General features: G+C 32.6%; 4 protein-coding genes across 5 annotated transcripts in view; all 4 read left to right on the top strand.

Annotated features, from left to right (window-relative positions):
* The window catches only part of SRPK (SR splicing factor protein kinase), a 38,119-nt gene extending 34,016 nt beyond the window's left edge, over positions 1–4,103 (top strand). For both annotated transcript variants that reach the window (XM_080153555.1, XM_080153554.1), the window contains 2 exons: positions 399–511; positions 3,773–4,103. In XM_080153555.1, coding sequence (XP_080009681.1) covers positions 399–511; positions 3,773–3,880 — 221 coding nt within the window. In that variant the 3' untranslated portion in view covers positions 3,881–4,103. The remainder of the gene's footprint in view (positions 1–398; positions 512–3,772) is intronic.
* Positions 4,104–6,920: 2,817 nt separating this feature from the next.
* On the top strand, positions 6,921–10,974 carry LOC145313900 (uncharacterized). The gene is made up of 8 exons (XM_080153559.1): positions 6,921–6,995; positions 7,931–8,066; positions 8,959–9,061; positions 9,230–9,270; positions 9,461–9,562; positions 9,773–9,831; positions 10,269–10,365; positions 10,750–10,974. The coding sequence occupies exons 2-8, from the start codon at positions 7,983–7,985 to the stop codon at positions 10,957–10,959; spliced, it is 696 nt and encodes a 231-aa protein (XP_080009685.1). The 5' UTR covers positions 6,921–6,995; positions 7,931–7,982; the 3' UTR covers positions 10,960–10,974.
* Positions 10,975–11,015: 41 nt separating this feature from the next.
* Positions 11,016–16,560, top strand: LOC145313898 (inactive selenide, water dikinase-like protein). The gene is made up of 8 exons (XM_080153556.1): positions 11,016–11,129; positions 11,472–11,555; positions 12,121–12,262; positions 13,533–13,659; positions 13,964–14,079; positions 14,848–14,972; positions 15,526–15,597; positions 16,338–16,560. The coding sequence occupies exons 1-8, from the start codon at positions 11,067–11,069 to the stop codon at positions 16,470–16,472; spliced, it is 864 nt and encodes a 287-aa protein (XP_080009682.1). The 5' UTR covers positions 11,016–11,066; the 3' UTR covers positions 16,473–16,560.
* A 1,008-nt stretch (positions 16,561–17,568) lies between these two features.
* LOC145313901 (tetratricopeptide repeat protein 9C-like) lies at positions 17,569–21,211 on the top strand. The gene is made up of 7 exons (XM_080153560.1): positions 17,569–17,711; positions 18,342–18,429; positions 18,811–18,894; positions 19,206–19,316; positions 19,903–20,007; positions 20,213–20,299; positions 20,824–21,211. The coding sequence occupies exons 1-7, from the start codon at positions 17,644–17,646 to the stop codon at positions 20,869–20,871; spliced, it is 591 nt and encodes a 196-aa protein (XP_080009686.1). The 5' UTR covers positions 17,569–17,643; the 3' UTR covers positions 20,872–21,211.
* The last annotated feature ends 2,476 nt before the right edge of the window (positions 21,212–23,687 follow it).

The raw sequence follows: 23,687 nt of genomic DNA, 5'->3' as shown, positions 1-23,687 counted from the left end.
AAGGTTAATCTAAATGGTAGTCAACATCATTGAGTTGTGCGGACCTATCCCAAGACAAATTGCCACGTCAGGTAAGGTTTAGTTTCCCATAAGGTTAATCTAAATGGTAGTCAATATTATTGAGTTGTTTGGAGTTATTCCGAGACAAATAGCCACTTTAGGCTAGGTTTAGTTTCCCGTAGGGGTTAATTGTTTTAATTAGGTGAAGGACCATCTAGCCCACATTACTAAAGTTGTGCGACGTCATCAAGTAAGGAGGTAAGGAGGGGATAGGGTAAGGGGGTGGATTGAGGGTATCGTTTTGGCCAGCTTACAGTTCTACTTTATTAGAGAACAAGATAAACTTGTGTAAGATCCAAGTAATAATAAATCCATTCTAAAATGATGTTATTTTGTAGGAAAGTATAGCAAAGAGTTTTTCCGTAAGAATGGTGAGCTGCGCAACATAACAAAGCTGAAGCCCTGGCCCTTGTTTGATGTTCTCACGGACAAGTACGAGTGGGACCCACAGGTATACAGATTTTGAGCAAATTTTAAAAAGCGAAGCTTTTCTACAATTAGGTTCTGACTGTCCGTACGTCATTAACGGTACGCTCTTTTCTTTAATTTAGACATTTTAGAATTGCAACGTTGCATGATGATCCCTATAACAATCAGATACGATTTATCAAGCATAGCAACTCCATAATCGTTACCAGTTAGCCCCTACGTCCATTTAAAACATGCTCAATTTGACTTTTTTGTATGATAAGTTATCCAATTAATTTTATTTTTATGATAATAATTCCTAGGATAACAAGGTACAATACTATAAGTTAAGCATCTGTATCATTTTACTGTACCGTGAATTTGCGCAATTTTGCAACAAAGGGAGGAGTAGGTTGCGCTAAAAATCCGTAAAGGTTGTGAGTTTTAAGTTAAAAACAGTAGTAGAACGATAAAAATTTATGTTAACTTTTTAAAAAATGTTTTGTCTATACTCTATAGTTCTTTTCAATAAGAAATACACATATTTAGTGAATATTATCGTTCTATTACTATTTTTAAGCTTTAAAACTCACACCTTTACCTACGGATTAAGAAATACACATATTTAGTGAATATTATCGTTCTATTACTATTTTTAAGCCTTAAAACTCACACCTTTACCTACGGATTTTAAGCGCAACCTACTCCTCCCTTTGCACTATGGTCTATTTAAGGGGTTTAGTGGAAATTTGGTATAGCTTTAATCAAATTTAAATATTTACACTTCTACCAGTCCGAATTCATTAAAATAAAAAGTTATGAGTAATATATTACATTAGGCAACTTTTTAAAGTTGGTCATGTATAGGTGCGTGCACAGGAATGTGATTGGGGGGTAACCAAAAAGGGGTGATTTTTAAAATATAATTTATGTTACTACTCTGTTATTTTTAAAGATAATTGAACCAAATTTTTAACCTGATTCAATTACTACCCTAGATAAACGAATATTAATAAATAATAGGATTTCCCGCCGAAACCGCCGTCTACCGCCGAATTCCGCCGTGTTATTTGCTACCTCATTTGGCTGTTTGGAGTCAATAAAAAAAGTGATATATTTAAATAAAAGTATTATAATACACCTTTTACTATCCACTTACAACTGCTTTTTAATATTTATAATTTATTTAAGAGAGGTTAGGTCGTTTTAAACTTAAAGAAAATGAATATTGAGACTGGATAATCGAGCTTCCCATTAAAGATATTGATTATTTTTTTTGTAAAGTACCTTATGTCTATTTTTTCTACTTGTATAGTTTACCATTAGAAGTATCTATTTAAATTTAGTACTGTCCCTCAAGGGCCTACAGGGGCCAACACCGCCACCCCCCCCCCCTTTCTACTACCAAACCAGAAGTTAAAATTTTACTGTTTTTAAAGGTATTATACTGAGTTTAAAAGGAAAAAAGTATTCTCATAACTGACCAAAATATTTTTTTGTATCTATGCCCCCCTCACCCCCCCCCCCCCTCCTATCTAACCAAAAATAAGATAAACATCATAAAATTGATATCAAACAAAATTTAATTCATTTTAGAACAGTAATGAAAAACCGGTAGACCAAGTAATAGACTAAAACAGTATTTGCCAGCTAAATCATAACATATCTTACAAAAAAAAGACAGAAGAAACGAACACATTTACTCTTTGAAATCTTAATGTTCTTAGAGTTTTACAGACAGATGAGGGGACCAAGTGAACTAAAGAGTAGATGCTTGTTGGTGAGCTTAACCATCACCAAAAAATCAGCTTTCTTACAAAATAAAACTGCTTAGTAGATCAAATTTTCCCTACAGATATCTTATGTCTGTAAGAGAATTAACAACAGTCCGACGGACCAAATAAATCTTACAGTAGATGGTTGTTTGTACAGATAATGTTCATAAAAAGATTTTCTTTCAACCGTCTTGAGTCGTAGCAAAGAAATTCACGATGTTTACATATCGATTCATACAGACTGACGGACTTAGCGAATTTGAAAGTAGCTACGCTACTACAAAATTCATTTTTGTACTTTCCTTCTAAGGACTAGAGTTGCAAACACCTTCCCTAAACACTAAAATCAAAAAAGAAATGACCTATATGCAATAAATGTTTTGTTTTTTAAAATCTGCGGGCGGCGGCTTGTTTTGCGGGAACTGCGGGTAAGTCGCGGTTTTCCTTAAAAATTATTGTTCCTCTAGTAATTACTGATTAATTTTAAAAAGTTTTACTCAATTATCTTTAATAGTAATGGAATAACAGAGAAATTAAGATTGCTGTTATGGTTTGTAATTCCCCCCCCCCCCTCAAATTTAGGTTTTACAGGCAATTTTCAGATTAAAATTTTTTAAAGTTGCGCTACCGACCCCACTCTGGAAACTTCACTTAAAGTTGTATTATATTCTCAAAATTTAGAATCATATATGGTTTGGTATGGGGTCGGTAGCGCAACTAGGAGTAATATGAGGAAAACTAATTTTTTTTGCTAAATTTTTCAGTAAAAAAATGACGAAAATTTTTTCATAAATTTACTTTCAAAGCATAAAATTAACACTTTTAAGGTAAAATATATAATAAAAATGTTTTTATTTATTGATTTGGTATATATATTTGTAAAGAATATGAACGAAATTAGTTTTTAATAGATATTTATGCAAAAAAAAATTATTTTTCATATCTAGGTAGAAAATAAAAAGTAGATTTTTGACCTTCAAAAAATATTGATTTGACCCAACTTTGAAGTAAAAAAAAACTTCGTTCTAAACGTTATTTTTTCTTTTCCTTGTCCATTATGCATGGGCTGGGGTATGTAAATCAATAATATCAAGTTAAAATAAGAAAATTTAATCATGACTTTTTTGCCAAATTTCCACCCTTAGACCGTTGTGCTTTGTACAATTTTGTTTAGACGTACAAATTAATGTTCTACTTAATGAGTTGAGTTCTGACACAAAAATAAGTTATTGTTCTTTTTCATTTCTACTGATTGTATAGTTTTCATCCTTGTTTATAACAGAAGTAATTACTCTGATAAATAATAGTTCCGATAATTAAAAGTTAATTTTCAGAATTAAAATATCAAAAATACTTATAGATTGAATTTAAATTTTTCTTGCTTTCTAAATATCAAATGACACTTTTTTCTACCTGTGTATTTTCTAGGTATAAAAGACTACTTTGGTTCGAAAACCACACAAGAACCATTTACCTAAATAAGAACTTTCACAACAAAAAGTTATTCTTAATGAGATATTTAATTTCAGATTGCGGAGGAGTTTGCGCAATGGTTAGTACCGATGCTCGAGTTTGATCCGACCAAACGCGCTACAGCTGAAGAATGCTTAAAGCATCCTTTCCTAAATGGATTTTAAAATGATAGGAAGATAAACTATGTGCGCTAACTAGCATTGAATCATCAATATTCATGTTAGCAGCACATTTTTAACAACATTACTTTTTAAAATAAAAGTGTGCAAAGTTAAATTAAAATGATAAACATTGTCTAATCCGACCAAGCTACAACTGCTTGTTTCACTTCACTAAGAGGATAAAATTCTACGTGATATTGGGGGGAGTATATGTTACTACTACCCCCCCCCCCCCATAAAATTAACATTTCAGGGGGTTAAGTGTAGCCTCCTTCCCCCTCAACCAAACAACAACAGTCTTGTAATGCAACTAAACCCGTTAAAAATAACATAACCAACTTCTGTTCCATTCCTCCCTGAAATAAAAAAAACAAGCACACACTTACTCACTTAAAATTAACACCCCAAATCAAACCACACTTTAAAATGGACTAAAACCTGCAAAATTTTGACCATCTTTGTGGCTACCAGAAGAATAAGAAAATAATTGTACTCCTACCAGCCTTTGCTTATTGGAACATTTGGTTCTTCATAACAAAAAAAATCATCTGTCTTTGATAATCAAATCACAGCAAAATAAAATCATCAAAAACGTCTGTAAACCCGAGATTAATCCAAAATCAACGTCCATCGACAAAAAAAACTCCTCAAGTTTAGCCCTGCAGATGTCATTTTTGGCAAACTGGCTGAAGTGTGCCCTGGCCTGCCCGTCATGCAGAAAGTGTGGTTATTACACCAGTGAAAAAATAATAAAAAAAATCCCCCAAAAACTGCGGGATTGCGTGATAATTATGATTTTAAAAAATGCTAAAAAGAGCCCGAAATTTTTTAATGATAAATAATACTTTATGTAATAAAAAAATGTAACCGGAGTGGAAGGAGAGAGAGCAAGAGAGGTACTGTGAGAAAGAATACTGTGCAAGTTTGCTCATGATGATGATAATGTGTGTTTCTTAACAACTACAACAACAAGCGAATGTGTTGAATTTATTATTAGTTTTACACATTTCTTATATAACTTAAACTATAGTTACAATGACTTTTAAAAGTGTGTAATAATGCACTCATTCATATCTCTTATTATTTTAATCTATTTATAAAAATTATTAACTAAAAAGTAGTGTTTCTTTTCTTTTCTAATGCAAATATTATTTTTATCATAGGGAATGTAATTTTAAAAGTTTAGCTTTCAATAATTCTAACCCTTCTTTTTTGCCCCCTATAACTATAAAAAAAATAATTTTCGACTATGAAATGAAGTACTGTAACGTTACTTTAAAAACACGTCTAAAAGAAAATGTTCGAAAATTATTTTTTTAATGAATCTTTTGGATTAAGTCAAAAAGCCGCAGCATTCCTTTATTCATTGAAAACCCTAAGGCAAGCGGCCAGTTAGAATTAATTTACATATTTTTGCACAGTACAACAAAACGTGCAAAAAAGATTATTTTTCGTCCGTTTACTTTAGCTGCGCTATAATAGTGCGTTGTTAAATCTTGATTGTCTCAGAACTGTTGTAGATATTGGTAATTTGGTTCTAATAAATTAAAATATCAGTTAACCCGATTTTGGGCTAAAAAGTATTGCTTAAAGCATGGTTATTGGAATTTTGCAGCTTTTTTGACATGATCTAATCTATTTGTTTATGTAACATTATATGTAGATATGCAAAGTAACAACCTACCGCCTAAAAAAATATGTTAATGCATTTTATTTATTCCTTAGTATTATTTAACAATCAAAGTAAAATATCTTATTTATTGTTTTGCTTAATAGTATAAAATAATGGCGATTTTTAAGTACTTTTTTCAAAATTACAAGGGGGGTAGCAAATTTAGTTTGTCTTCAATATTTTGCCTGTCCCTCCTCTGTACTAAAATGGGTTGTTATTAAGATATTTTTACATTCTGATCTATTTGGCTCTTTTTAATGGTTTCTAAGGTACTTTGGCTAGTACTACAAAAAGAGTCCAAATGAGAATGTAAATTAATATCTAAGGGCGAAGATACAAGTATAGTTTAAAAGTTTTATATACATACATATTACATATTGTCGTAGAAAATTGCTTTTTTATGTCAATATTTAAACCCACTAAATATCATTATTTTATATGTGCTTTGTTGAATTACAGTCAAAACAATTCCTTTATTAATCAGCTGTTATGTTTATTGTGTACTAATAAAACCAGCTGTGCATGTCAAGGATTTTGTTTTATTTTAAATATCACAAAGTCAGATTGCCAATAAAATTGAGATTGTGAATTGAAGTAAGATTAAAATCTTGAATGTCAAAATGTCTTGCTTGAAGTAAACAGTCGGATTAAAATTAGAATGTCTGTTTGATGAAGGCCCAGGTCATTAATGTTTAATGGCTGTATAATACAGATATGTTTTGTTGTAGATTTTTGCTTAATCTCTTTTATTTTTTCCCTTATTTTCAACTTTTTATTTGCTGTCACTGAACATATGAGACCACACTGACACAAATTTACTTGAGATTAGTTTAGTATACTGTACATAATTCTCACTGAATAAAGGGAAGATGCACTCCCCCCCCCCCCCCCCCCCCCCTACCTGCAATTTTTAACTTGAAAGTTCTACTGTCATGAGGGGCAACATTTGCCACTTCAAAAGGCATACCTAGATAGAAGTGGCAAAACTTTATCAACTAATTTAAATAAAATATTTTCTGGGGGGAAATGTATCTTCAATTTTGAAAAACTATTTTCATAATTTGCTTGTAACTAAAAAAATCAATTTACAAACTTATTCTTTACCCCTGCATCGTATTTAGTATACAACACTTATTAATTTTGGCAATTGATTTATAAATTATTACTAAGAAAATTAATATTCATGGATATAATGTTACTTACATTTGTACTCTTCCACTTTAACTTACAGCTGTTTTAATTATTATTTTGGCAAATCAATTCAGAAAAGGAAAAATTAATAGTTAAATCTTTTATTATAATTTTGAGACCCGCAGAATATTTTGTTTGGTATTATGACTTTGTGTCTTGTTTTCTAAGACATGACAGGGCGCTATTGTTTCAGATTTATTAAATGGAAGATACGGATTTTAGCGGTCATCAAAAGAAGTTTTAGCTTGCTGAAAGGTATGTTTTTATGTTCAGTTTAAACTTGCTATATGTTTAACCATATGTAATATAATTCCAGGGTTTCGGATCCGGATCTGGATCCGGATCCGCAAGGATCCGCATATTTTTGAGTCCAAGGATCCGGATCCGGATCCGCAAAAAAATGCGGATCCGGATCCTTAGACTCCAAAAAATGCGGAAAAAATGGAAAAATCTACCTAAATTTATATAAAATCTCAGATATTCTCTTGATGAGAGCCAATCTTTAAGGTTTAGGTTCAGACTTGAAAATTAAAAGTATTTTTGACTTCGAATTAAAGAATAAATTTTTTTTGAAAAATTTGGTGATTTTATTTTTATTGTCAAAGATCCGGATCCAGTAGGATCCGGATCCGCATCCGGATCCGGATCCGCACTGACCAAATTTTGAGGATCCGGATCCGCATAAAATCAATGCGGATCCGAAACCCTGTATAATTCAATCATAAGATTAATTAAGCATTACTACCCTGGGCCTTCGGCCTCGCGGGGCTAAAATAAAAAAGGTTTTATTCTAATATTTTTTTTATTTTACTATATATAATACGATGCAATAAAATAAATATTGTATCATAATTTAGATCATTATCCGCTGATAGGTACTTGTTTTTGTTTGTTTGTTGCCGATAGATAGTTTAATCTAATATTTTTTATTTACACAATCGTAACCAATTTTCAATAATACGATTAAAAATATTTTCCAGTATTGCTCACATTACAGTATTGCTCGGCATTTGTTGCAGTGTAAATTGGATTATAGCCATGCTTGTCATAAAGTAGAGCAAAAAGTGTTAAAGAAGGTCTTGGGATATAGGAATATTAGGCTGTAGTCAAAACACATTTATTTTGGTATCTTGTTCCGATTACGATAATACCTTTCCCAGAATTCTTTTGAAAACTTGCTTCTATTTCAGGAAGAAATAAAGACGTCTGAATTGATTGCCAACCTAGATATTGAATGTAACCATGGCTGCTAAAATGGTCGACGCGTTGAGGGCCCAACAGATGGCCGAAGATAGCAACTTGTCAGCCGCAAGCGGCCAGGACGAGGTAAGCTTTCAACTCAAAGGGCTTTACAGTCTCTATGTACATATATTGACGAGGGAAATAACCGGTTATTATTCAGCGGATATTAATCGGTTTCGAAGCCATACTGGAATGTAAACTCGAATGAAAACAGAATTGACATAAAATAATATTATTCATATACAGATTGATGGGGGAGTACATAATGCTAGTACTGTAAATTCTAATGAAACCAGTACGGATGGGAATAATATAATTTATTTATAGATTGATGAGGGATTAAATAATACTAGTACTGTAAATTCTAATGTAAATATTATGGATGGGATTAATATAATTTATTTACAGATTGATGAGGGAGTAAATAATACTAGTACTGTAAATTCTAATGAAAACAGTATAGATGGGAATAATATTATTTAATTACAGATTGATGGAGGAGTAAATAATACTAGTACTGTAAATTCTAATGTAAATAGTATGGATGGAAATAATATAATTTATTTACAGATTGATGAGGGAGTAAATAATACTAGTACTGTAAATTCTAATGTAAATATTATGGATGGGAATAATATTATTTTTTTTTACAGATTGATGGAGGAGTAAATAATACTAGTACTCTAAATTCTAATGTAAATAGTATGGATGGAAATAATATTATTTATTTACAGACTGATGGATGAGTAAATAATACTAGTATTGTAAATTCTAATGTAAATAGTATGGATTGGAATAATATTATTCATTTACAGATTGATGGGGAGTAAATAATGCTAGTACTGTAAATTCTAATGAAACCAGTACGGATGGGAATAATATAATTTATTTACAGATTAATGAGGGAGTAAATAATACTAGTACTGTAAATTCTAATGTAAATATTATGGATGGGATTAATATTATTTATTTACAGATTGATGGGGGAGTAAATAATACTAGTACTGTAAATTCTAATGAAAACAGTATGGATGGAAAGGAAACTTCAGCGGACGCGGACAAGGGAGCTTCTAGAAGTGGTAAGGGTTTGTCTTTAATAAAATTAAAATAATTTTTCCCCTTAATCTTTTTCGGTACAAACAGGCAGTTACATTTATATTTCATCCTAAAGATAATGAATTTATGCTTATTGACCATCTAGGGTCTTAAATCTATTGTAGGTATCTAATCTTTAATATTTATTTTAGTACGGTCTGAATCAGTGAATTCCCAGTCCTCCAACTCACAGGTAAAACATATTTTTTTATTAGGTATGTTTAAAAATCCGAAGTCGTACAAAAAGTTCATAATTTGTCATAATCTGCGTAAGAAAGGTATTAATTATAATTGTAGGTACCCAAAGAATTTTTATTATACTTTTCTCACAATAAAGAGATTTACCTTTTATTAGACATATATATATTTGATAATATTTTTAGACTGACAGTATTTTGAACAATGATGTATCAAAGAGGAGTAGCCCCGCTCCTTCACAAGGGGATGAACCACCAAACAAAAAACAAAAACCTCAACCAGAAAAGGTAAAAGTAAACTTATTTACCTCTAGTAGTGTTCAAAGGGTTTTGAAAGGTGGATGTGCGAAGTGCACCCGAAAATTTTTACAACCCCCTTAAACCTAAATCAAGGGGAGGGTGGTGTATTTTTAGTGTTATAGGGGGTTGATACTAACCTAATTCTTCTTAAACAGCTATTTAATGTAAATATTTTTTAACCAGCTAATTTATTTTTAGGAAACTGAGCCGTTTGATCCAGTTAAAGTTGGTTTAGCCTCAACTTTCAGTTTACTAAAGTAAGTTCAAGTTGTATCTATATGTATAGTATTATTTATATACAAAATCATCAAGAATATTTGCTTACCTTTGCCCACTTCCTCCTTGCTGCGTGAAAAAATTTCGGTTCAATAGAATATTTTGCGGTTTCCCTCTTATTGAGTCTGGACCACAGACGAAAAATCTATTGTGGTGTTATTTTGGTTAGTTTACGTAAGTTTAAGTAAAAGTAAAGGAAAGAAAGCCCGGTTGCCAATATATAGTACCTCGTAGGAATATACCAAGGCAAGGGCTAGAAACAAGTTTTAAATTAAAAATAGTGGGGGGGGGGGGGAATTCGGTGGTCAAGAAATAAATTTTAAGAAAGCACCTACTATAGTTGTTTAGGTACCATTTATTTTTAATTTGTTGTTGAAATATATAGATAACCTTTTTAATCCTTTTTTGTTTTGTTTAGATACGCTGAGTGTCGAGCAAAGAAATGTAAAGTAAGCACAGCGGCCATTGACAACACACTGAAAGCAATCCAGAATTCAGAGACAGATCCATCTAAGGTAGAGAAAATTAAACCTTTTGCACGTATTAATGTATGCATAAAGGGTTAGTGAAGGGGGATGATGGGATGGGAAGATAGGGGTAGGAGACGAAAGGATGGAAAGATAGGGGTAGGAGAAGAAGGGATGGGAAGAGTTGGGTAGGCGAAGAAGGGATGAGGGTGTAAAGTAAAGTTAGTATAAGAAAAAAAGAGTTTGTGAGTGGGAGGATAAGGATAAATAAAGGAACTGAGAAGGGAATGGTGAGTAAAAGAGAGTGCTTTGACAGAAAGGGGAATTATCTGCACTTATAGATAAAAGGGGCTAGACAGACAGACACACTCTCACAGTAGCTTCGCTGCTAATACTATTTAAGAGAAAAAATACATTGTTTTTTTGATATAGGATGGAAGCCAAGGCTTGAGCATGGACGTGACCATCCTTGGTTCTGGCGACAGGTTTCCAGGTCTGGCCATGCTCCAGACACAAGAAATTATTTATCCCATCATAGATGATCCCTACATGCTGGGGCGTATTGCCTGCACTGCTCTCCTCAGTAATATGTATGCTGTGGGAGTTTGTGAGGTAAGAAATTATTTATCCCATCATAGATGATCCCTACATGCTGGGGCGTATTGCCTGCACTGCTCTCCTCAGTAATATGTATGCTGTGGGAGTTTGTGAGGTAAGAAATTATTTATCCCATCATAGATGATCCCTACATGCTGGGGCGTATTGCCTGCACTGCTCTCCTCAGTAATATGTATGCTGTGGGAGTTTGTGAGGTAAGTAAATTCTATTATAATTGAATAAAAATAAAAAAATAATTAGCTACCTTTGAGTCAACTAAACTGGAACTAATCTTATACTATTTTTCATTTTACTCTCCGCGGAAATCTGTTTACAATAAGATGCGATACATAACTATTCGATTATGGCTTATACTACAAATCTTTTCCGCTGAATTAATACCGGTTCTATGAAATTGATGCTGAAAAATCATTTGTTGTATCGTATCATATAGGCATTTATTTCCGCGTAAAATTTAAAAAAAAAAACCAGGAATTTTCTCATTTTACTATCGTGGAAAACTGTCTAAAATACTTGAAGATGCATTTTTACTTTAGGTTGACAATTTATTGATGAAGCTGTCTGTATCTCAAGTAATGGAGAATGGCGACAGAGATATTATTTTACCCCTCATGATTAAGGTATGACTTCATTCTTGGTTTAAGGTGACAAACTTAACAACATTCCAGAATATGTAAAAGGACGATTACGTCTAACAGTGAAGAAGCTTACTAAGAAAGTAATGAAACTATGAATAAAGAAAGGTTAATCAAATTTGAGTGTCAATTAAAGTTTCTATAAATTAGGTAATGTTTAACATTTGCTTTTCTTCATTTTTAAGCATTACAAGCTTGGTCCACTCTGAAACACATTAAACCATAAGCACTGACCTATTCTATTGCGTTTTACATTAACTCAAAGAAGCATCATTACATTATTTACAATCTTAAATGAATATGTCTTAATCAACATAAAATCGTCGATTTATTCCAAAATAAGGGGAAGCAAGTTTTGCGATTATTTGCTCATGAAATATAATTTAGCGAGATCCACATGAAGACATTTTAAAGAGAAAGTGGCTTCTCTAAAAAGGAAGCTTGGCGTGAAGAATAGTTTCACATAGCTAATCTTACAAATTATTTTTAGATCAATTTTACTAGGCACATATATTTTATAGAATCATCCTTTCATCCATTTTAAATTCAGGGATTCAGAGACACTGCGCGGCGAGCCAAGACGCGCATCACAGGCGGGGAAACTGTAATCAACCCGTGGTGCATGATTGGTGGTGTGGCTACAGCTGTCTGCACTCCCGCAGAATATAATGTTCCAGATAAATGTACTGTAGGTATGTAAAACGACATTGCATCCCAGCTACTTTCTTACCCTCAAGATATGACAATGGAATATGAATTACTAGCGGCTACGCCCCTAGAGGCCTCTAGGGGGCACTTGAGGAGGAGAGAGTCGAATTTAATAATTCAATTTCTTATTTTAGATTTTAAAAGAAAAAGGAAAAAAAATATTTTTTTTTAGGGGGGGGGGCGTGCCTGCCCCCCCCCCCCCCCTCATTTTTAATTTTAGTTTTAACAAATTAAAAAAAAAATTTTTTGGGGGGGGGATTTTTCATTTTTTTGGGGGGTTGGGGGTGTCCCACCCCCCAAGAAAATAGTTATAAAGCTTCCCGGGACCTATGAGAAGCTACCTTGTTAAGGAGAACCCGATCGGTTCAGTGGTTAGCGAGATCCTTCGGTACAGACACACAGACAGACACATAGACAGACAAACATCCTGTTACTTTAGTCAGGGTTTCGGATCCGCATTGATTTTTTGCGGATCCGGATCCTCCAAATTTGGTCAGTGCGGATCCGGTAGGATCCGGTTCCGGATCCTTGACAATAAAAATAAAATCACCAAATTTTTCAAAAATATTTATTCTTTAATTCAAAGTCAAAAATACTTTTAATTTTCAAGTCTGAACCTAAACCTTAAAGATTGGCTCTCATCAAGAGAATGTCTGAGATTTTATATAAATTTAGGTAGATTTTTCCATTTTTTCCGCATTTTTTTTTAGTCCAAGGATCCTTGGACTCAAAAATATGCGGATCCTTGCGGATCCGGATCCGAATCCCTGACTTTAGTATATGAATTATTATTTACCCCCATTCATAATAAACAAAATTACTCGGTATTATCCTCTTAGAAATATTTTTTTTCAATTTTGAAAATTTTTATATCCGGCATTAGAAATCAGCCGGATATCCTGTATCAGGCCAAATATGTATATTTTTTTTCAATTTTGAAAATTTTTATATCCGGCATTAGAAATCAGCCGGATATCCTGTATCCGGCCAAATATGTATCCGGCCCAACCCTATTGAAAAGTTTGGACGCGTCTAGATTGCTCAAATAAATCAAAATTTAATAGAAGGACACAAAGTTTAGCTAAAAATTGATAGAGCCTTTTAAAAAACTTTGGGTACCAGTATTCTTTATAGTACAATGTCCCCTCCCTTTTTCATTAATAAGTTCTCGTTCGAGTCGTAGTTAAAGAATATAACATTTTGAAAGACAATCTGATTTTATTATACCTAATTCTTGTATCAATATATTTTCAGGAGACGTATTGGTCCTGACAAAGCCCCTGGGTACCCAAATAGCTGTCAACTGTTACAACTGGTTGAAGAACCCGAACCCAGCCATGTGGCAGAAGGTCAAGATGGTCGTTAATGAGGGTGATGTTAAGTAAGTTCTATTCATATTTAAAAGCGAAGCTTTTTTATAATTAAGTTTGGTCCGTCTGTAGCGGATAACGTAACATTTACTTCCAGAAAGGGAGGGGACGTTAGACTTTTAAATTACACTGGTACCCAAAGTTATATAACTTCGTTATCTTCGTTGTTTTTGGGTACTTCTATGAATTTTAAGTGGTGGTTTTAAACAATAATATTATTCAACAAAAAGGGTACTTGGGGATGGATTTATATAAATTTCTAATCCAATGTCTTATCCCTTAATATCCCTGTTTATTACATACCTAAACGTTTAGGAAATCGTATTCCCGAGCCCTAAGTGTGATGTCACGGCTGAATCTGGGAGCCGCCAAACTGATGCACAAGTACAAGGCTCATGCCGCCACGTCGATTGCAGGATTCGGCGTTTTAGGTAAGAAAGAATTAGGTAGTTGACTTAATGATTCGGATACATGTTAGGTTAAGGGAGAGACTGTATATTATTATGGAAACTAAAGTTTTATACCATATCACACTGTCTCATTCGATGGCTTAAAACTTTTATAAAAGTTTGATTAGTTGGTTTTGGCTATAAGTGTCCTAACTTTTCAACAAATAGTAGTAATCTAAAGAAGTGGTATTGGCGATGTACATCAATTTACCCGTCACTGTCATATCACTCAAGATCCCTGGGTTAGGATTAAATGTAGAAAATTATAAATAGCTTCAGGTAAAGACTTAAATAGAAATTTAAAAGGGCCTTTTTAATTAAAATATTAGATGGAAGGCAGAATTTTGATAAATCACAAAAATTTAGATAAGAGAGTAAAGTAGATATAAGATTGGATATTTTATTTAATTAGTCAAATTGGAGGCAAAATAGTTAATACTATAGTGAAACATCCCTTTGTAAATTAAATGATATGTTCATTTTAAAAGTGGTGAATAGTTATTTCTCGCATCGTATTATAAACGGCTTTCCGCGGATATAGAAAGTACAATTATGAGATTAAAACTAGTTTTTTTAGCCCCGAGGTGCCGAAGGCGCCGGCTAAAAAAAAGCTGGATAAAATACGATGCTAGACATAGTTTTTTCGTATGGATGAGAACCGGTTCCTATCCACCGGATTCGAATGAATACGAGAAAATTATTTATCATATACATACAACCTTACTTTCATTTAATAAATATTTTTTATAGGCCATGCCATGGCCCTAGCAAGATGCCAAAAGAACGAGGTCTCTTTTGTAATCCACAACCTGCCTGTAATTGCCAAGATGGCAAGTGTTGCCAAAGCAAGAGGCAGCATGTTTCAACTTTCACAGGTATAAACTATTTTGAGAAAAAAAATCTTGGTGTTTAAATTTCCATAAGTATATCTTACCTATTTATTTCTTGACCATTACACTTCTTTTTTTCCTTAAAGTGTATACAAGATTATTTGCTTTACCCCTAGTCTCTAGTGGATAGCTGGGGTGGTCAGGAAAATAGCCTAAAACCACCTCCAAGAAACATATAAAGTTTACCTGAAAAATAAAACCTATTTGGACCAGCAATTTTGAGATCTTTAGCTACCGACAAAAAAAAACTTACTAGTGGATATATATGTGTATTTACGTGGAGAGATGTCTAATACCCGAAGCGACACCTAGCCCCCTAGAGTTCTAACTTATATGTGTATTTGTTAAAAAGAAGTATTTTGACTTTTAGGACAGTATTTCATATGAATGTGACTGTTTGACCGAATACCTAGGTATACACTTTACTGGAGGAAAAAATAAAATGAACTTTGTTTGTGAAATCTAAATGAGAAGGGAGGGGGTAAAATTGTAGATATCTTGCAATCAAGATATAAAGAACACTTAATATTTAATTTAGGGACTGGTGAGTGAGATGAGTGGAGGATTATTAATCTGTTTACCAAGAGAACAAGCTGCTGCATTTTGCAAGGTAAATACCGATACATTTTGATAGCAAATGTACTTAACTAGTTCGCAGGGAGGGACGGGGCATTTGGTTGTTTATTTTAATAGTCCACAACGTTTTATAATAACGTTTTCTTATTAACTTTGGGGACTTTAATTAAATTTTGATTGGTTGTTTCATGAAGTTGAGTGTCACTAATTGTAATTTACAGAAGGGGTAATTTTATTAATTTAATTCATCATTGGGGATATACATCAATTCTTCTGTCATTGTTTTATCCCTTTTGATTCCTGATAATTAGGGGTTCAAATTTTTTAAGGGGATCTATCTCTAATTTGTTTTGTGGGAAACCCCTTTTCAGGGGTGTATATTCTGCACAAGATTTTTTTTTCCCTGCTACAAAATTTTTTGTTTTTCTTCCCCCCATAGTTTTTTCTCACCCAGTAGGGGGAAAATGGAAAAATATTTATAGAACTCTATATTTTATTTATTTTATCCCTCCTACCACACATTTTTAAAAGTTTTTTTCACCAAGGAGGGGGGGAATTGGAAAAAATGTTTTCAGTTTTCTTAATTTTTACATTTTTTTCCCTCCAACCACTTATTTTTTATTCCCCCCCCCCCCCCCTGAGCAGGGGATCCCATGTAGAATATACACCCCTGCCCCTTTTACGTCATCCCCCCCCCACCCCCACTCATGTTAAGATTTGAAGGAAAGGAACGATCTTATGGATTCTATGATATAATAATTAAAAATATTTTAGGAAATCGAATCTCTTGAGGGGAGTCAAGCCTGGATCATAGGTATTGTGGAGAAGGGTGACAGAACAGCCAGAATTATTGAGAAGCCGCGAGTTATTGAAGTTCCATTCAAAGATAAAGATGGAGAATTATGGTGATTTGTCAATCCACGTGGACTTAAAAATCATGCTCATATTCGATTTTGAAAAACAAATTTCAAATATTTTTTTGATAAAAGCCTATTTTACGATTAATGAATTTTTCAAAGCTTTTTTCGCGCATTTATCAATGCTCATTTATTTCATAACTTCACTAAATTATTATTTTTGTATTATTTCATGATTCCTATGAAACCATATTGGTTTTAAAAGTATTGCAATTGTTCTTTTTGAAGTTATCATTATCCATTAAAGACTAATACTAGGGATAAGGGAAAGCCATATCCCTTTACCCCCCCCCCCCCCTCCCACCCCAACTTATTCAAGTTTGTTAAAAATTCTTAGCTACTATCAAGACTAATATTTAAAAAAAAAACCTACTATTTGCATTTGTACTAATTGTATTTCATAATCATATTAAACTGTATTATTTATGTAAAAAGTTTTGTACAAAATGTAATAAAAATGTGAAGAAAAAATGTTTTCTGAAAAAAAGTGTTTTGTTTAAAGGCCGTGCACTTTGTACCTATTGTTCCATATTTAAGTTATTGTCATTATGTAATGTTAATAAAGTATCAAATAATCTAAATTATTTTTATTTTGTTATCTTGCAATCACGATAAAAAATCTATAACGAAAATTATGAAAAATGTTTAAAAATCTTTGATCTAAGGGGCATATTTTGTTTGTTAGCAATTAAACTGGTAAGACTTTTAGCGATTGTAATCGGATTGTTTAGATATTTTTGTGAAAATCAATCCTAAGAAAAAATGTTGCATGAAAGTAAGGTATATAAAAGTAGGCATAGAAAGTTTATCATACCTATTGTATTATAGACGGCTTTCCGCGGATATTAAATTGAAAAATAATAAGATTTTGCTAGACCCGAGGGACTGAAGGCCTGGGCTAACATAACTGGAATTTTTATGATTTTTACTTTAAAAAATCGTGGAAAATTGTCTGTAATACGTTGCTATACATGATTTTTCCGGTCCTAATCCAGTGGATTTTAATCGGTTTCGAAGCCCTACTGGAAATAAAAGATGAATTAAATATTTTTTGATTAATAAAAAAATTAAGACATGGTTCCATATTAAATATGCTGTAAATACAATAACTTTGCATTAATAATATTTATTCCTCTAGTTTCAGACAAAATAAGATCTCTAAAATGGCTTCAAATGGGGACACAGCGAGTAATAAAATGTCAATTGAACAAAAGCTTGAGGAAGCCAAAAGGTATTACCTGCAAGATATTGATGAACTGGACTCGGATAAACTATAATATATTATTGTTCCGTCCGAAAAAATTATGTTAATTGCACGTAATGCAACTAGGATGACAACTTTAAAAGCAAAGCTCTTAACTCAGAAGGTAGTTCAAACCAACATTAATACTTATAGTGCCGGAACTTAATAATAAGCTTTAATTGGTAACAAAAATGTGCCTACATTTGTTGCAATTACTGTATAAGGACTTAATTTCAATTTTTGGACTTTTTTTGTAGATGCTTTGATTATAATATTGTTCCTTGTCCTGGGAAGCATTGATCTAAAAATCAGATCAATAAGATAATTATATCCTACAAAAAATTGTTGCCAAAAATGTTAAAAGATCAGCGTGTTTTGAATAGATATACGGACTTTCTGATAACTATTATAGAGTTACTACGTTTCCTGAATCGTACCTAATTGTTAAAGGCTTCGTCATGCAAAGTTTAAAATCGATATGATAATTCTAATAATAATTATCGAGTGTTACAGTGTGAGCCTTTAGGGGTAACAAAAATGTATTTTTGATCAAACAAAGAAATACCGTACATTTTCGGATAATTGTAATGTGTCCACAAAAAAAATATTTTTATTTAGGTTTAAAAATGAGGGAAATGAGTTGTACAAAGCCAAAGATTTCAGAGGGGCAGCAGGAAAATATCAAAGAGCTAAACTTTTTCTAAAGGTGATTAGTGGATTATTGATCTTCAGATGCATTCACACGAAGTATCGAGTAGGTACCTGCTGAATTAAATTGATAATAAGCGGGGGAGGGGGGTTCTTCCTATGCCTTAATCCTACGGTGCCCTAACCTGCAGGGTTGCCCAGTACCCAATGTAACATTCAAGACTATGAAACAAACGAAAAACTACCCCCACCCCCTTATTTTAATTGTTTGGTCAGTTATCCTCAAGGCATTTCATTTGTCTAGTCATGTGCCCGACATAGCGATAGTATAATATGACTTTTTGAGCATGGCACTACATATAATAAAACAAACCAAGACCTATTAAAATTTATAAGCAAGGCAGGTGTCCTTTTAAACGACTATCATTATTTTATTTAGGGCATTGATACAGATCTACATGGCACGCCAGCATTTCTCCAGCAACTGTCTGTTCATCCTGGACAAAAGAATAGTATTCCAAAGGTAAATATATTTTTTATTGTTTCATGGGTGAATTTAAGACAGGTCCAAAGGTTTTAATGATCTTCTCTGTTTGCAGTATTTCAATTTAGGGGAAGATTATTCTATTGTCCTATCCATTTCCTTTAGGAGGGTGGCGGTACCCTCCCCCAAAATATTTATAAACCTTCCCTGGACCTATCAAAAGCTTCACTATTAAGAGAACCAAATAGGTTTTGCGGTTAGGGAAATACATCTGTACAGAGAGACAGAAAGACGGACAGACACACACTCTAGTGATCCTATTACTTTCATTGATATAAGAATTGTTTTAGGAGCTTGAAGACCAATGTATAGAGCTGAATATAACCGTCCACAACAACCTGTGCGCAGTCATGCTACAGCAAGAGAATGCAAATCCTGAAAGAATAAAACATTTTGCTGAGGTAAGGATAATAAAGTTCATTCAAATCAGGGTAGGAGGGGACATTTTATACTTTTCCCTAATGTTTTACAAACACGTTCTATCAATGAAAAATTAGAATCTTTGGGGACTTTTAACTCTTGATTGGTTGGTACAAACTAGCAGTGTTTGAACTTTTTATCAATAATTTTAATCTATAGAATAGGTAGTTATGTTTATATAAATTGTGGCAAACAGGGAGCCTAAAAATACTCTGATATTTCCAAACAACCATTTGGAAATTAGGAACTAAACAACTATCAGAAGCAGCTCTTTGATTTCACGTCCTTTGTCCTTTGTAACTACTTGCTATACCACGACTATTATAGGGGCCATGGTATTCCACCTACTACACTTATTATCCATATTTACCCGGACCACTAGAGGATTGGCATATACATTATTTAATGTTTTCAGATGAGGATTTTTTTCTCGATGCACGTGGCTGCGAATTGTTTTACCCTTGGGTTTATCATTATCAATATTTTTTTGGTATTTGTGGAAACATTTGAACACATCACATAAATTGTTTAATACTAATTCTTGCATGAAAACAATATCTCTTTTAGGTTGTTTTGGAGATAGATGATAAGAATGAGAAGGCCTGGTTCAGGAAAGGACAAGCCTGCAAACTCCTCAAAGATTTTGATACAGCTTCAGAGTGCTTTTCTAAGGTAATTATGTCAATATCTGTAATAATGATATTGTACTTTAATATTTACATAATGGATTGTAAATTTAGAATTTACGTAGAATTTAGAATATACGTAGATATTAGGACAGGGAAAAATTATCCTTAAATTAGGTTGCTAACATAAATATGCCTCTAGGGGCGTACCCACTACTAGTCACTGAAATAAAAGGTATTTTTTGTTTAAGGTTACAGAATTAACAGAAGGAAAGAATAAAGAGGCAGAAAAGTATGTACAAGAATGTAAAATTCACCTAGAAGAGAAAAAGAAAAAGGTACCTACCTACTTAAATTATAAGACACATTTTAGTAGCGAAGCTACTCTATTGCCTATTGTAAGTCTGTATAGCTAAGGGGATTGTCTCAACTCCCAACTCTAAACATTTGAAGTGAATATTCTTGTGATCAATCCAGTCTGTACATTGCATTGTCATTCGGTATATGAGTGGCGCTTTGAGAATCATTTCATTTTTAGGGAAAATGTATTTAACTTTATTTCTGTTCAAGCTATGAGACTGAAATTTTTGTTTAAGATTCGTCAACGATAAAAAAAAAGTTTCATCGGTAAGCGTTCTTTAAAATAAAGAATGGGTAAAATTAATCTGTATTAGCAAAAAGTTTATAAAAAGCTAAAACCATCCCAAGACTTTTAATCCAAACATTAAATAGCCTAAAACAATACCAGTGACCTAAAAGAAGCTTTCATAAAATGGAGAACTCAATCAGTTTAGTAGTTATCGAATTCTACAGCTACAGACAAAAAAAACTTTTTACTTTATATAATAGGTTTTTTATTCAGGAGAAGAAAATGTATCAAGAAATGTTTAAACCGAGACCTGAACACTAAACCATATTAATTTGTGCCTATGAAAAGTTAAGGGATAGTTCAATGAATTGAATTTAGAATCTAAGCTAAACAGGATGCTATACCTAGTAATCATCCAAGTCAGCTTTAAGTTTACATACCTAATTCAATAATATTTTGTTAAAAACACAATAAAAATATTCCTAAAATTAAATCTATTTCATGGAACAATCCCTTTGGTTTCTTTGTGTGTCTACATTAACATACCTACTCATTGAAAATTCAATCCATATGATTCGTATTCATAAGTATTAAGTCAATCGTATGTATTTTTAAAATTCTTTTTATTAAAGATGATTTTTTTTTTTTACTGAGCTGTGAGTTTTTTACTTATGTTTCAAATGCATAAGATTCCAAAATCATTTTTGGAGGGAAAATGTTCCCTTTCTTATGCTTTCATATCATTTGGTTTTTAGTAGCGAAGCTACTCTATAATTAACTATGTCCGTCCGTCCGTCTGTCCGTCCGTCTGTCCGTCCGTCCGTAATTAATGAATTGGGGGAAACGTGATTTTCTCGGCTCCTATAAAAGATAGAGAGCTGAAATTTTTTGACAACATTCCCATCATTAAGGAGCACAATTAACTATAAAACATCAATGGCGGTCGGACTGCTTTTTATCAGGTTTTAGGCTATTTTTTATATTTTCTAAATTTTCCCCATATCTTTGGTGTTTATGGTCCAATTTAAAAAAAAATTTCCGATTTTCAGAATTTTTTAAGTTAAAGATAATTAAATTTCCCATCATTTGAAGAAAACAAAAATGACGGTCAGACTGCCTTTTTGCAGGTTTTTGGCTATTTTTATATTTTTCACAATTTTCCCCATATCTTTGGTGTTTATGGTCCGATTTTCGAAATTTTTTCAGTTAAAGATATCAAAATTAAATTTCCTGTTGTTTGAAGAAAACAACAATGACAGTCAGACTGCCTTTTTGCAGGTTTTTGGCTATTTTTATATTTTTCACATTTTTACCCATATCTTTGGTGTTTATGGTCCAATTTAAAAAAAAATTTCAGTTAAAGATATTAAAATTAAATTTCTGTCGTTTTAAGAAAAGAAACAATGGCAGCCAAAGTACCTTTTAGCAAGTTTTTGGCTATTTTTATATGTTTGACACATTTCCCCATATCTTTTTTGGTCCAATTGGTGTTTTTGGTCCAATTTTAAAACTTTTTTGCATTAACAGTTTCAAAATATTTTTTCCCATTGTTATGTGCATCTAGTATGTAATTTATCATACATAATAAAACAAGGTTTCGTGTTTATATTCTCCAATAAATCTATTCTTGATTTTAATAAATACACGTTAAATCTACTTCTACGTATTCCCATCCACAATTTTTGTGCTTCGCTACTTATGGATGTTGTCATCCTTGTTTTAATACCGAAAGGCAAGATATTATTACTTTTTCTTATATACTTTTTAACTGATTAAGTATAATGTTTATATTATTACTTACTTTGTAAGCATTTTTCCCAATTTGTGATAATAACTTAATACTATGCTAGTTCCTATATATCATTTCAAATGAGTCTTTTTTTTATAGTATTCTACTATATGGTGATGCAATATATTTTCCAATTTCCGAGGATTTGTTATTATTTGTTTTTTTGAAAAAACGGCTAGGATATGAAGTAGCCCAACCTGAAATATGTACTTTAAATTAAATTGTGTGTGTGTTCTTTTTACAATTGCTTTACGTTTTTTTTTTCTATTCTTGCAATTAAAATCTGAGAATTTGTTCATGTATTTCTTGGTATTTTAAGTGGCGCACCTACTGTATAATCTTTGGGAATAGTCCTTTTCGTGGCTACGCCCCTTAAGGGGCGATTTGCGTATTTTTAAAATGGCTTTTATAGGATATTTTAGGTTAGGTTATATTGGGTTAGGTGATTGCCCCGCAGGGGCTAGAAATAGGAGAAAAGCTACTGTGAAAAATACGAAGAATTGCCTCTTAAGGTTCGTTGCCACGAAAATGACTATACCCTAATTTTTTTGTGCGTAATAAATCTTTGTGAAGTTTTTGATTTGAAATTAACAATCTAATAATTCCCAAATAACATCAATATATTAGGAACCGAAAATTTAAACTTAAGAAAATCTGCTTTTGCTTGAAAAGGCTGATTTTTTACTCCGTCTAAATTAGGTTTGGTAATCCGAATCCGGAATGCGCCCGATTGTTTGGCCAATTTTGGAATCCAGATTTCGAATCCAGAATCCGTTTTTTTTAAAGCGGATTCGGATTCTTAATTATTAGGCTAAAATTCGATTTTTCTTTTAACGCCCCCCCCCCCCCCCCCCTCTTTGAAGGCAAAGATCCCCCCCCCCATTTCACTAAAAGGACAGCTTTAGATTATTCCCAGTACGCGCGGAGAATCCGTTTTTTTGGACGGATTCTTGCAAGAATCTGAATCCGGTCCAAGCTGTAGTTGGTACTAATGGTACACTACTATGACTACTGGAAAAAAAATTTTGGCAACATTATCTTAGTGTTCATTAAGGAATTCTTCCACTAACTTTGGACATAATTGTCTTTGTTTACAAATGAATGACGCATCTCGTATTGCATATATAGCGTTATCAACATTGACATTAAACAAGAAAATCTTACTAGAAATTCTTATGTTAGTCAGTGAATAACTTTACAGGAGATATAACGTAAATTATGGGAGTGATCTTTTACCACATGCATATCCGCTATAAGGTTCCTGCTTTTTTAGGAAGAGAATTTTAATTAGGATGTTCTCTAAGAACCAAATGTTTCAACCGCTCATTGCAATCTACAATTTTGTAAT

Source organism: Acartia tonsa, chromosome 3 (assembly GCF_053477335.1).
Source record: "Acartia tonsa isolate MP-2025a chromosome 3, ASM5347733v1, whole genome shotgun sequence".
Classification (NCBI taxonomy): Eukaryota; Metazoa; Arthropoda; class Copepoda; order Calanoida; family Acartiidae; genus Acartia; species Acartia tonsa.
This window is presented reverse-complemented; position numbering and strand designations above follow the sequence as displayed.